The sequence below is a fragment of the Chanodichthys erythropterus genome, chromosome 18 (genome assembly GCF_024489055.1).
Source record: "Chanodichthys erythropterus isolate Z2021 chromosome 18, ASM2448905v1, whole genome shotgun sequence".
Lineage (NCBI taxonomy): Eukaryota > Metazoa > Chordata > Actinopteri > Cypriniformes > Xenocyprididae > Chanodichthys > Chanodichthys erythropterus.
The window spans coordinates 3,441,260-3,454,567 of record NC_090238.1 but is presented as its reverse complement, the minus strand read 5'-3'; the positions used below and the strand labels follow the sequence as shown (position 1 = coordinate 3,454,567).

The 13,308-nt window shown below is 40.8% G+C and overlaps 2 protein-coding genes across 2 annotated transcripts; one reads left to right on the top strand and one right to left on the bottom strand.

Annotated features, from left to right (window-relative positions):
• Positions 1-268: 268 nt before the first annotated feature.
• LOC137007128 (protein FAM181A-like) lies at positions 269-1,145 on the top strand. The gene has a single exon (XM_067368441.1). It carries the CDS (start codon positions 326-328, stop codon positions 1,055-1,057), a length of 732 nt encoding a protein of 243 aa, XP_067224542.1. The 5' UTR covers positions 269-325; the 3' UTR covers positions 1,058-1,145.
• A 1,593-nt stretch (positions 1,146-2,738) lies between these two features.
• Positions 2,739-13,306, bottom strand: asb2b (ankyrin repeat and SOCS box containing 2b). The gene is made up of 8 exons (XM_067366874.1): positions 13,027-13,306; positions 12,105-12,241; positions 11,706-11,861; positions 9,929-10,174; positions 8,561-8,732; positions 5,801-6,332; positions 3,664-3,817; positions 2,739-3,004 (listed from the first exon to the last, which is right to left on the bottom strand). Exons 1-8 carry the CDS (start codon positions 13,149-13,151, stop codon positions 2,808-2,810), a joined length of 1,719 nt encoding a protein of 572 aa, XP_067222975.1. The 5' UTR covers positions 13,152-13,306; the 3' UTR covers positions 2,739-2,807.
• Between the last annotated feature and the right edge of the window lie 2 nt (positions 13,307-13,308).

The following is a 13,308-nucleotide window of genomic DNA, read 5'->3' as shown; positions in this document are numbered from 1 at the left end:
TGCTATTTTCCCTTGGGGATTTCCATGACAACAATTTGGGGTGGCAAAGAATCCGACACCGGGGATCTCGGTGGCTCATTGTGAGGAAAGTGAGGTCGCTGATTGGCTCGAGGGAAGCACCATAACTACACCGAGTCTATAGTCATTGAGCTTCTTTGAGTGCTCGGGCTATTATAGAGGCCAGGCGAGCTGGACATCACTTCAGCAGCTTTTGTGTGCAAGCATGGAAAAGGGTTGATGCAAAACACCTTGGATTCATTATTTGGACTGTTTCCCTCTAGGAATGTAACAGGAGTGAGGATGTAGAGCGCTGAGGTCCTGCTGAATGAGCGCGATGGCGAACTCTGACAGCGAGGTGAAGACGCTTCTGAACTTTGTCAACCTGGCGTCGAGCGACATCAAGGCGGCGCTGGACAGATCTGCGCCCTGCAGACGCTCCGTGGACCACCGCAAATACCTGCAGAAGCAGCTGAAGCGCTTCTCGCACAGATACTCCAAGGTTCCCCGCTGCCATTCGCACAGAACAAGCGACCCCACGTGTGCTAAAGCAGGCATGTTCGCGCGCGACGGCCCGAGCGGAAACGGGACAGAAGCGCGTCTAGCGACGGATCTGAGCCCGAATTCCGAGGACGACGCGCGGGCGGGCCACGTGCCCATGCGCAAGCGGCAGCTTCCGGCGTCCTTCTGGAAGGAGCCGCAGTGCTCCTCGGGCAGCCGAGAGTGTCTGGAGCACTTCCTTAAAAACAACGCGAACGGGAATGTAAATGTCAGATCTCATGGCGAGAGAAGGAAGATGATTCATGATAACCCGCTGGTCTCGAGTAACGCGGAGCCGCCGAGGAGGAGCGCAGCGTGCGCGTGCTGCCCTCTTCAGTATCACGCGCTGCACAGCCGCTTCCTGCTCCCGCACGCGGACGCGGCGTACAGGAACAAAACGACTGAGACGCACAACTTCATCGACGGACTTCACAGTAACAGCTCACATGTGGTTATCAAGCCGATTCCCACGAAGCCAGCGATCTCCTCCTCCATTTTCAGCGTGTTCGGCTTTATTTAGTGTAGAGGACTACTAACCTTCAGGACTACTTCACTTCAGGTTCATGTTTTAACCGATTAATGACACGTTATGCACATGAACGAGCAGTTTTAAGCACTTAAAAGTACAGATGTAGCAAGAATAACACACACATGCATCTTTTATTGGCTTTTGTGAAGGACATCGAGATGGACAGTTTCTGTATGATCTCAGCATTTCAACAAATCATTCTGTTCTCTTGACAGCAGGTGACTTTATTTTGTGTTTTCATTTAACAGTCTAAATCACGCCATTTCTCTGTTCCACAGCATGATTTCACTGTGATGTAGAGATCAGTATTTATTATTATCTTTTAGTTGAGATGTTGTTCTGTCACACTAATTAATTAAGCCTGGTCATAATCCAGGTCTTGTGCTAAATTAGCTCATTAAAGCTCTCGACTGCTTTACTCTCTGCTCATTAAAGACACTGACTCACATGAAGTACGGAGAGCACTTTATTCTGTGCTCATACTCTGTTTTTAGATAGTAAAACTGCATAAAAATGTGTATCAAACACACACACTTATAAAATAAAACATAAAATTGTGTATCAAACACACACTTCAAGATCATAAATTAAAAGTTATAAATAATCAACCTGAAGACAAAACACTCAATCCACAATAGAACAATTAATCTCACATCACTTGTCATTAAAGGGTTAGTTCACCTAAAAATGAAATTTCTGTCATTTATTACTCACCCTCATGTCATTCCACACCCGTAAGACCTTCGTTCATCTTCAGAACACAAAGATATTTTTGATGAAATCCGAGAGGTAGCTATCCCAGCAAACATTGGTGCGACGACAATAGTCTGGCCAAAAATAGTCACGGTAGGACAACATAAATTGGTAAAAAATATGTAACATTTCCTAAAAATGCATTCAGATATAGCAGGTTAGCATTTATAATTGTTACTTTGACTTTTAGCTACATCTAGTTCAATATATAATTTATTAATTAATAAGATAACGTCAAACACGTCCTTTCAAATTTAATTTTGGAAGTATTTTTCAACCATGACGGGACATGTCAGAGGTTCGTCTTTTCAACATCCAAATGTTTATAATCAACTTTCAAGGTCCAGAAAGGTACTAAATACATAATTAAAACAGTCATGTGACTGCAGCGGTTCAACCTTAATGTTATGAAGAGACGAGAACACTTTCTGTGTGCAAAAACAAAAATAACGTCTTTATTCAACAATCTCTTCTGTGTCATTCTCATACATTGTTTACGTTCAGCCCTTCCAAGTTCTGTGTCAGACTCATTGTTGGCTGGCTCCTGCGTCACTATCACATGCAAGCATCGTGCTGATCACATGATCAGTTTTGGCCAGTACTGAGCCGGCATTCGGATGTAAACATGGAAGCCTTCACTATGCTTACTGTGTAAGGATAAGGACAGGGAAGAGAAGATATTGATGAATAAAGTTATTTTTGAGCATTCTCATCTCTTCATAACATTAAGGTTGATCCACTGCAGTCACATGACTGTTTTAATGATGTCTTTAGTACCTTTCTGGACCTTGAAAGTGTTGATTATATTGCTGTGTATGGACGAGTCATATACCTCTCGCATTTCATCAAAAATATCTTAATTTGTGTTCTGAAGATTAATGAAGGTCTTACGGGTGTGGAACGACATGAGGGTGAGTAATTATTGACTGAAATTTAATTTTGGGATGAACTAACCCTTTAAATACCCAGCAGAAATCTTATTTCATCATTAATGATTGGCAGAAAGCAGTGTGTGTGCGTGAGAGCACAGGTGAGGTGTTGTGTTGTGGTCGGAGCCGGTTCTGGAGCTCAGGTATCGCAGCATCGGCGCTGGCAGCGGCAGGGAGTCCACAGACCGCGGTCTCCGCGTCCGAAGCTGCTCTCGCACCTTCAGCCGGCACAGGTGCATCAGGGACCGAGGAGACGCTGGAAAGAAAGTGATTAGTTCAGAAACAGCCTTGTGCAACTCAACATCGTTCACACTATAACTGACCGTGTCAGATCACCAAAAGCCAAATAGATCAGATGAAAACTTGAACTCATGATTCCTAACTGAAATTGTCTTCTATGTAAGGAAAGCATGAAAGACAAACATAATTTATCCTATAGATAACACTTTAATGTTTAACAAATGAGACCTTATTGTAATGTATTAACTAGCATGAACTAACCATGAGCAATACATGTGTTACTGTATTAATTAATCTTTGTTAACATTAAAGGAAAATACAGTTGTTCATTGTTTGTTCATGTTAGTTCACAGTGCATTAACTAATGTTAACAAGATTTTAATAATGTATTAGTAAATGTTGAAATTAACATTAACAAAGAATAATAAATGCTGCGTAAGTGCAGTTCATTATTAGTTCATGTTAACTAATGAACCTTATTGTAAAGTGTTACCGATATTATAAAAGTGTCACTGTCTCTTTAAATATTTGTGGTTGAACTGCTCCCTCAGGCAAATAGTTACAGGTGAGAGAAAGAAATATGTGTGCATGTGTGTCATTCTACTGCTTGTAGTTTTACTGGCAAATGTGTTGAGGTTCAAAATGCAAATCAATCTGAAGTCGCGCTGCACTCACATGTTTTCTCCTTGATGCTCGGCCACTCCGGTGTGTCCCGGAGGAGCTCCGTGATTCTGCTGCACAGCTGAACGTTTCCCACACGGTCCAGCAGCAAATCAATGACACGAGCGGCTGAATGTCTCCAGCAGGAGGACGAGATCCAGTCGCAGAACTGACAATGAACAGAAGTTAGAAGCTTAAACACAATATTTCATAGAAGACTGACAGGAATAAACAGGAAAATAACCGAATCAATAGGACTGTCATGACTGATTAATCGTCTTTTGTGTGGTTATTCGTTCAAAACACTTTTAGATTTTAGATAACTGCATTTATTGTGCCTTTCAGTCACATTTTGCCATCCAAATCAGGGAAATTTAAGTGCTTAAAGAAATGCCATCAAACACGCAATATTTCGTGTCTCCATTTCCAGTGTGGGAGAAGCAGGAGTCATAATCTGACGTGGAGTAAAGAATATTACAAAAATTATTATAAAAATATAAATTTTCACAGCAATAACGTAAATCTTGTAAATTTCTATAATTATTTTACTCTTTTTTTATTAGTATATACGATTCCAAATTATTTGTATGACAATTAATAGTCAGCATAAAATTCATGATGGCAGGCCTAAGAAGTTTTGTTCTCATCTGATGACAAACTATAATCAGGTGTAAAGATAATGATTATTGCCAATAATTGGTCTACAATATCTATGGAAGTTTGTTTCCGCCACAAAATAAAAAAGTTAATTGCGACTTTTTATCTGACTTTATAACTCATAATTGCGAATTTAACGTTACTCTGAGAAAAAAAGTCATAAGTGTGAGATTTAAACTCGCAATTGCGAGACATACAGTCAGAATTGTGTTATATAATATAACACCGATCAGGCAGTACATTATGAGCACCTTCTTAATATTGGTCCGCTTTTGCTGCCAAAACAGCCCTGACCCGTCGAGGCATGGACTCCTCTAGACCCCTGAAGGTGTGCTGTGGGATCTGCACCAAGATGTTAGCAGCAGATCCTTTAAGTGCTGTAAGTTGTGAGGTGGATCCTCCATGGATTGGACTTGTTTGTTCAGCACATCCCACAGATACTCGATTGGATTGAGATCTGGGGAATTTGGAAGCCAAGTCAACACCTCAAACTCGTTGTTGTTCTCCTCAAACCATTTCTGAACCATTTGTGCTTTGTGTCAGGAGCATTATCCTGCTGAAAGAGCCCACAGCCACCAGGGTAACATGCACATGGATGGCAGGACCCATAGTGCATCCTGGTGCCATGTGTTCCCCAGGTAAGAGACGCACACGCACCCGGCCATCCACGTGATGTAAAAGAAAACGTGATTCATCAGACCAGGCCACCTTCTTCCATTGCTCCGTGGTCCAGTTCTGATGCTCACGTGTCACTGTTGGCTCTTTCGGTGGACAGGGGTCTGCATGGGCACCCTGACTGATCTGAAGCTCCATACACAACAAACTGTGATGCTCTGTGTATTCTGACACCTTTCTATCAGAACCAGCATTAACTTCTTGAGCAATCTGAGCTACAGGAGCTCGTCTGTTGGATCGGACCACATGGACCAGCCTTCACTCCCCATGTGCATCAATGAGTCTTGACCGCCCATGACCCTGTCACCGGTTCTCCACTGTTCCTTCCCTGGAGCACTTTTAATAGATACTGACCACTGCAGACCAGGAACACCCCACAAGAGCTGCAGTTTTGGAGATGCTCTGACCCAGTCGTCTAGCCATCACAATCTGGTCCTTGTCAAACTCACTCAAATCCTTATGCTTGCCCATTTTTCCTGCTTCTAAATCAACTTTGAGGACAAAATGTTCACTTGCTGCCTAATATATCCACCCACTAACAGGTGCCGTGATGAAGAGATGATCAGCGTTATTCACTTCACCTGTCAGTGCTCATAATGTCATGCCTGATTGGTGTATGTATATATGTGTGTGTGTGTAATTCTGAGTTTTTAATCACAAAATTCTGACTTACGAGAATTGCAAGATAAAAAGTCAGAAATGCGAGATATAAACTGACTTTTTTTTTCCGCAGAATTGTGAGTTTATATCTCAAAAAAGTTTTTTTATTTTTATTCAGTGGCGGAAACAAGCGTCCATATACCTGAGACTGGAGCAGTACCTGTAAATCTGGTTTGGCGAGGCTCGTGTTGAAGTGTGTGTCCTCTTCACACTGATGTCTGTGGCATGTGAAGCAGGCCTGAGCGTCACAGCCGTGGTCCAGCAGACACCGCAGGATGTCCAAGTGATGTGTGTACATCAGCACTGCGGGGAAGCCGACGGTGAGGCCCGGTGGGCGAGCGTCCACACGGGCTCCGTGCTCCAGCAGCAGCACCACGCTCTTCACACAGCCCTGATGCGCCGCCAACAGCAGCGGGGCGAACGGGTCTATGTTGGGATCGGCTCCGGCGTTCAGCAGGACCTCAACAGCCTGTGCGTTCCTGGCAGCGACGGCGCAGTACAGAGCCGTGACGCGGCGGTCCTGGAACGCGGACGAGCGCTGCTGCGAGAGTCTGCTGTTGACGTCACACCCGGCCTCGATCAGCAGACGCATGATGTTCTGATGGTTGTGCTCCGCGGCCAGATGGAGCGGTGAGATGCCGCTCTGCCGTAACCGCATCCGGCTGCTGATCGGCAGCAATAGGGAAACAATCCTATAGAAAAGACATGGAACACACTGATTTTAAAGCTTAATCCAACAAACAGTCATTCTTTAAATCATCAAGACTAGACATGTGCCGATATTCAGTAATACGATATATCACGATAATAAATATGCACAATATTGTAACCATGGGCACCTCAAAATACCGTGAATAATTATTTATTAAGGATTTAATATATTACTAATTCATTTATTATTTTAAAATTTTTATATTACATTTTAAGAATACCAACCGTATAAAATCCACAACACCGTGCCCAATGTGCACAAACCCAACGTGCACTAGAAGCATATGGTGGAACGAGTTAAGCAGACGCGCTGAATGAAAGTGTGCGTTCACTCTCTGACAGCAGAGGGCGCTGATGGAACTGCAGAAATGCAGCGGTTACCCCGGAAACCCGTAAACAGCTGCAGTACTGCAGTATTTAAAATGCCTCAAACAGCTATTCAGGTTTTTTTTTTTTGTATTTGCAATGTTGTTCATCACAGCACCAAATACTTAATACTTAAAGACTTAATAGGCTATTTATTTTCAAACTTAAACATTTTTATATTTTAATCTGGACTACAACATGCCCTAATGATTAGAAATGTTCTAATTATTGTTCAGTCATACTTGATGACCTTCATTAACTTCATTACTTAACATGTTAATTCATTATTACCAAACTGACAATGAAAAAAATACTTTTATTATAGCATTTATTAGCATTTAAAACAGCATTTATTAATCTTAGTTAATGTTAATTTCTAGTTAATGTGTATTAACATTACTAAAATCAAAAGGTGTAATTATTATTTAATGGACCAAAAACTAACAATGGTCAGTTGTATTTTTAACTAATATTAACAACAACAAAAAATACCTTCTGTAACAAATGTAACAAATTCTTAATCTTAGTTAATGCAAATAATAAGACCATATATAGTGTAACCTGTTGTTCTTTATAATTCTTTTACACATTAATCTGTTTGAAACATTTTACTTTATAATTTGTGTACTGCGTTATTGTATTTAAATGTTCAGAGTTATTTTTGTTATAAGAAAAATAATTCTTAAACCTACAACAAAACTTTTTCAATATCGTGATAATACCGTATACCGTGATAAAAGCTTAAGCAATTATCGCAACATGAAAACTTTATATTGTCACATGCCTAAGACACTATTAAGCTTCTTAATTTTGTGTTCTGGTCATTTTGATTTTCTTTTTACTGAAAATGCTAGTTGAAGTTAGGATACTTCACCCAAAAATGAAAATTATCCCAAGATTTACTCACCCTCAAGCCACCCTATGACTTTCTTTTTTTAGCCAAACACAATCAGAGTTATATTAAATATATCCTGGCTCGTTTAAGATTTGAAGCCCAAAAAAAGTGCATCATCCATCATAAAAATAATCCATGTCTCCGGGGGATTAATAAAGGCCTTCTGAAGCGAATCGATGCATTTGTGTAAGACAAATATCCATTTTTAAAACTTTATAATGTCATTGTGCACTAGGTCACGGAAGTTAACGCTTTTTGGACGTACGTCAAATGTGTATGGCTATCACACCGGAAGCTCCTTATTTTACTTAAAATAAGGATATTTGTCTTAAACAAAAGCATTGATTTGCTTCAGAAGGCCTTTATTAACCCCCCGGAGCTGTGTAGAGTATGTTTATGATCGATGGATGCACTTTTTTGGATTTCAAAACCGCATCCTCCATTCACTCCCATTATAAAGCTTGGAAGAGCCAGGATATTTTTAACATAACTCTGATTGTGTTTGGCTGAAAGAAGAAAGTCATATACACCTAGGATGGCTTGAGGGTGAGTAAATCATGGGATAATTTTTGGGTGAACTATCCCTTTTAAGGTTAAAACTCACAGACTTTGCTCACACTGGGTAATTACTTCCCAAATTTTCCCCACCTTGTTACACTTGTGGTGTTTCTCAGTCAAAAATGACCAGCCTACAAAAAAACTGACTATAACTCTGAAAAAAAAAAAGCTGGTCATTTTTGATCCAGGAACACCAAATTAGGTGAAGGATTTTGAGTGCAAAGCTGTGATGAATGACAGTAAGCGGGTGGTTCGCTGTGTTTGTCTCAGCTGTTGTCAGCCGCAGCTGTTGAGCAGCACATGAGGCAGCTGTTGAGGCGTTTGCTGCAGGACACTGATCATTTGTGTAGTTTTCTAGGCCTGTATCTGTTGATTAGACTGAATTCTCACTCCTCGTGTCCATGCTGGCTGGCGATGTGCAGTGGCAGAAGGCCGGCGTTAGAGGCTTTGTTGGCATCGGCGTGATGTTGGAGCAGAAGCTTCACGGTTTCTCCGTGACCGTGTCTGCTGGCTTCGGTTAGAGCCGTGTTTCCATCACACGTCTGGAGGTTCACACCAGCACCTGACGGGACACAACCCAGAAGCCATGCTTTAATATCTTGAAATAAATGTCTTATGAACATGAATGATTTTCTGTGAATCAGTTTACCCTGGCGATAATTAAAGTACTATCCTGTCCTGTTATTATTTTGTGATTATTCTGAGTTTTTGTTTTAGTTAGCTATCATATTCATTCGTTAATTCATGTCATGGTAGAATATTAATTTTAAAATCTTCAGGCATATTCACAGATCAGATGGATCAGAACCACAGCAATCCTCACATCTGAAGAAATCACACTCACGACTCTATCTGGCATATTTGATGGAGTATTTTGAGATTTATTAAATGTTTGCTCTCTGCTTATAAAATTTCACTTTTTATGAAGAGATTATAAAACAGCCAAAATAATCTTAAACTTCATGAGGTCAAAATAATTATTATATAAGCTGTTATAAATATATAATTTTATCGTGTTTGCCATTTTTGGGATACGCCAAAAAGTATGGTGAATATTTAGCCTATATTAAGCTGTAATTAAGTAAGTGTGAACTGTGATGTTATTGATAAATTTACAATTACCTTAAATTAAAGAAAAATATTAGTTGGATATTAACTAACTGTCTACTACTATTCTCTTTAACAGATGATTTTTATAGGGTTAGTTCACCCAAAAAATAAAATCCTGTCATTAATTACTCACCCTCATGTCATTCTACACCCTTAAGACCTTCGTTCATCAAATTAAGATATTTTAATTAAATCCAATGGCTCAGTGAGGCCTCCATTGACAGCAGTGACATTTCCTCTCTCAAGATCCATAAAGGTACTAAAAAATATTTAAATCAGTTCATGTGAGTACATTGGTTCAATATTAATATTATAAAGTGACGAGAATATTTTTTGTTCGCCAAAAAAACAAAAAATTCATAAAGCTCCGAAGCAGTGTTTTGAAATCGGCCATCACTATATTGTTGAAAATACAAAAGTATTCTCATTGATTTAAATATGTTTTTAGTACATTAATGGATCTTGAGAGAGGAAATGTCAGTGCAGGCTATGCAGGCCTCACTGAGCCATTGGATTTCATCAAAAATATCTTAATTTGTGTTCTAAAGATGAACGAAGGTCTTACGGGTGTGGAACGGCATTTTTGGGTGAACTAACCCTTTAAGTCACTGGATTTTAGAGAGAATCCAAACACATAACGTTCAGTACCGTTCTGGATCAGGAAAGCAAGCGCTTCTGTCCTTCCGTGTCGTGCGGCTTCTATTGTGGGTGTGACGTCGTCAGTGTTACGGGCGTCTATGGCGGCTCTGGCCTTCAGGAGCATCTGGCAGAGCTGGACGTTGTCCCGTCTCGCGGCTTCATGCAGTGCGGTCCAGCCGCGGTGACAGCGCTGATTCACTGCCGCTCCAGACGCCAGCAGCAGCTTCACCGCGCCGATGCTCTCCTGCTCACACGCTGAACATGACCACACATGACGGACAAACATTCAGACACATTTACACCAGTGCTGGTCTGACAGGAGGAAAATCCCACATTTGTTTCTATTGTTTTTAATGTGAAGTTCAAAAACATGTTCCAGTTACACTTAATGTTGACATTTTTCAGGTTAAATAATGAGGAAATGAGGAAAGTGAACAAAGAAAGGAAGAGAGGAAGGAAGAATGAGGAAAGAAAAGGAGGAAAGGAAGGAAGAAAAGAAAGCATGCAAAGGAAGACAAGAAAGGAAGAAAGGAAAGGAAGCAAGGAAAAGAAGCATGGAAAGGAAAAGAGGAGAGGAAGCAAAGGAAGACTGGAAAGGAAACGAGGAAAGGAAGAGAAGAAAGAAAGTGATGAAAAGAAGAGAAGAAAAGAAGTGAGGAAAGAAAGAGAAGAAATGAAGCAAGGAAAGGAAACAAAAGGAAGAGAGGAAAGAAAGCAATAAAAGAAAGAAAGGAAAGGAAGTGAGGTAAGGAAGTGAGGAAAAAAGAGTAAAGGAAGAGAGGAAGAGAAATGAAAGGAAGCAAGAAAACAAAATTCAGCAAAACAAAAGCAAGCGAGGAAAGAAAGGAAAGGAAGCAAGGAAAGGAAGCGAGGAAAGAAAGGAAAGGAAGCAAGGAAAGGAAGCGAGGAAAGAAAGGATATAAAGTGATGAAAAGAAGAGATGAAAGGAAGTGAGAAAAGGAAGAGAGGAAAGAAAGTGAGGAAAGGAAACAATAGGAAAAGGAAAGGAAAGGAAGTGAGTAAAGGAAGACAGGAAAGAAAGTGAGGAAAGGAAACAATAGGAAAAGGAAATGAAAGGAAGTGAGTAAAGGAAGAGAGGAAAGGAAGCAAAGAAAGAAAGTGCAAAGGAAGACAGGTAAGGAAACAAGGAAAGGAAGAGAAGATAAAAAAGTGATAAAAACAAGAGAAGAAAAGAAGTGTGGAAAGGAAGAGAGGAAAGAAAAAGGGGAAAGAAAGAAAAAAGGAAGCGAGGGAAAAAAGAGGATAAAAAGCAATGAAAAGAAGAGAGGAAAGGAAGTAAGAAAATGAAGAGAGGAAAGGAAGGAAGGAAGCAAGGAAAGGAAAGGAAAGGAAGAGAGAAAGAAAGTGAGGAAAGGAAATGAAAGGAAGTGGAAAAAGAAAGAGGAAATTAAGAGAGAAAAGGAAATGAAAGGAAGTGAGGAAAGGAAACAAGGAAAGAAAACAAAAGGAAATAAAATGAAAGGAAGTGAGGAAAGGAAGATAGAAAAGAAAGAGAGGAAAGGAAAAGAAAAGAAAAAAGCGAGAAAAGGAAGAGAGGAAAGGAAATGAAAGGAAGCAAGGAAACAAAACAAAAGGAAACAAAATGAAGCAAGCAAAAAAAGAGGGAAGGAAGTGAGTAAAGGAAGAGAGGAAAGGAAGCAAAGAAAGGAAACTTGGAAAGGAATAGAGGAAAGGAAGCAAGGATGGACAAATAAGAAACAAGATTTACACTGGATTATCCCTAAGGAACAGCGACACACAGATAAAATTATGTGAATGAACGCACCTTTATAAAGAGGCGTCTCTTTGTTTTTGTTGCAGATATCCGGGTCGGCACCTGCTTCCAGAAGAATCCTCACACAGTCCAGGTGTCGTCCTTGAACTGCGAGCATCAGAGCCGTCTGTTCCTGAAGCGTGCGTTTGTCCACACACACACCACGAGCTGCACACACACACACTTCATTAACCAGAGCATGAAAGACCAACACAAAACTCCCAAGATTACTGACCAATAATGACTAGCACAATAAAACACTTAAGAGCCGAGCCAAAACACTACAGTGACTCAACCTGTTCAACAAGTGCATGGGTTTGTTTTGTGAAAGATTCCTCAGAAAGATTTGTGACAAAACAAGCCCTTCAAGCCCGTCTGTGCGACACTGATTGAGTTTGACTTCACTCTGACCTTTCAGCAGCGCCTGAACACAGAGCGTCTGTCCGCAGAGAGCGGCTTCATGCAGAGCTGTCCAGTCGTCTGCGTCACTCGCCGATGCCAGTTCACTCACACGCTGCACATCTCCTCTCCTCACCGCAGAGATCACTCTGAGGAGCAGCACCAGGAAGAGACAGATGTGCATCAACAATCAGCCATGTGATGGGGCAGACCGGGGCTAGTTGTCACACATAAATGTTTGTTTTCTCCAGCAGTGCTTTTTAGAAATGTCTTACATTTAAATATTGAATTCTATCCTCCAATATGTGTATATGTTCATTCTGTCCTCCAAACTAAATTTACAGTATAATCATAGTTTTATAATATCTGGTAAGCATCAAGTAAACAAAATTAACACTCAATGACATCCATTAAGCCTCCGTATAATGAAGGCAGATTTGAATGCTTTATCTGTGTTGGTTTTGGCCAAAACAAGTTTTTGTATCTTTTTCCATTTTGCATGTTTCATTTCTTGTATTTCCTAGTCGTTTTACTGTTCACATTTGGCCAGAAAACCCTGGATATGGATTTTAATAGCAGATTCCATTGTGACAACTTACCCCATGGGGAAAAATGACTCGCTAAAGCAATCTCTATGTGAACGTGTCTGAAGAAAAATATCAAAAATCAACACCTTTTGAGAAATACTGACGGGAATGAGTGTGACAACTAGCCCCGGTCTCTCCAAAAGGTCAATACAGTGAGATTTAAAAGCAGAAGTAACAAAACCCCCGATTTAAAATTGACAGCTGAAGATCATGCAGATACAAACCTGTCACACATGTCTGTCATATTGTGATGTGACACATGAACTGAACCATTTGAGCCTTTTCTGTTCATGCACAAACTGCCATGGTAAACAAACACACACACACACACGGACTGAAGGACTCACTCTGACGGCTCGATGTCTCGGTCAGCTGCGCGTCCACATGATGAGCTTTTCTGCGGCGATGAGTTTCGTTTGGTGCCGTTTGTTCGAAATAAGGAGATATATTCAGCATAAGTGAATCGTGTCATTGTGCTGTCGTGTTATTGTCACACAGCGCGCGTGGACAGACAAAGGCGCGCGCGTGTGTGCGTGAGTGGACGCGAGTGAACACACATTCGAGCGCTCAGCTGTGTGTGTGTGCGCGCGCTCAGCTGTTCATTCGCTGGTTTAATTTTAGGTTCGTCT

Excerpts from the sequence above, each read along its gene's own strand:
- LOC137007128 (XM_067368441.1), top strand. The coding sequence starts at position 326 with ATGAGCGCGATGGCGAACTCTGACAGCGAGGTGAAGACGCTTCTGAAC.
- asb2b (XM_067366874.1), bottom strand. The coding sequence starts at position 13,151 with ATGACACGATTCACTTATGCTGAATATATCTCCTTATTTCGAACAAAC. Across the intron at positions 12,242-13,026 it reads CGAGACATCGAGCCGTCAGA|AGTGATCTCTGCGGTGAGGA; the intron begins GTGAGTCCTTCA and ends GCTGCTCCTCAG. Across the intron at positions 6,333-8,560 it reads AGCCAGCATGGACACGAGGA|GATTGTTTCCCTATTGCTGC; the intron begins GTGAGAATTCAG and ends TCTTTTCTATAG.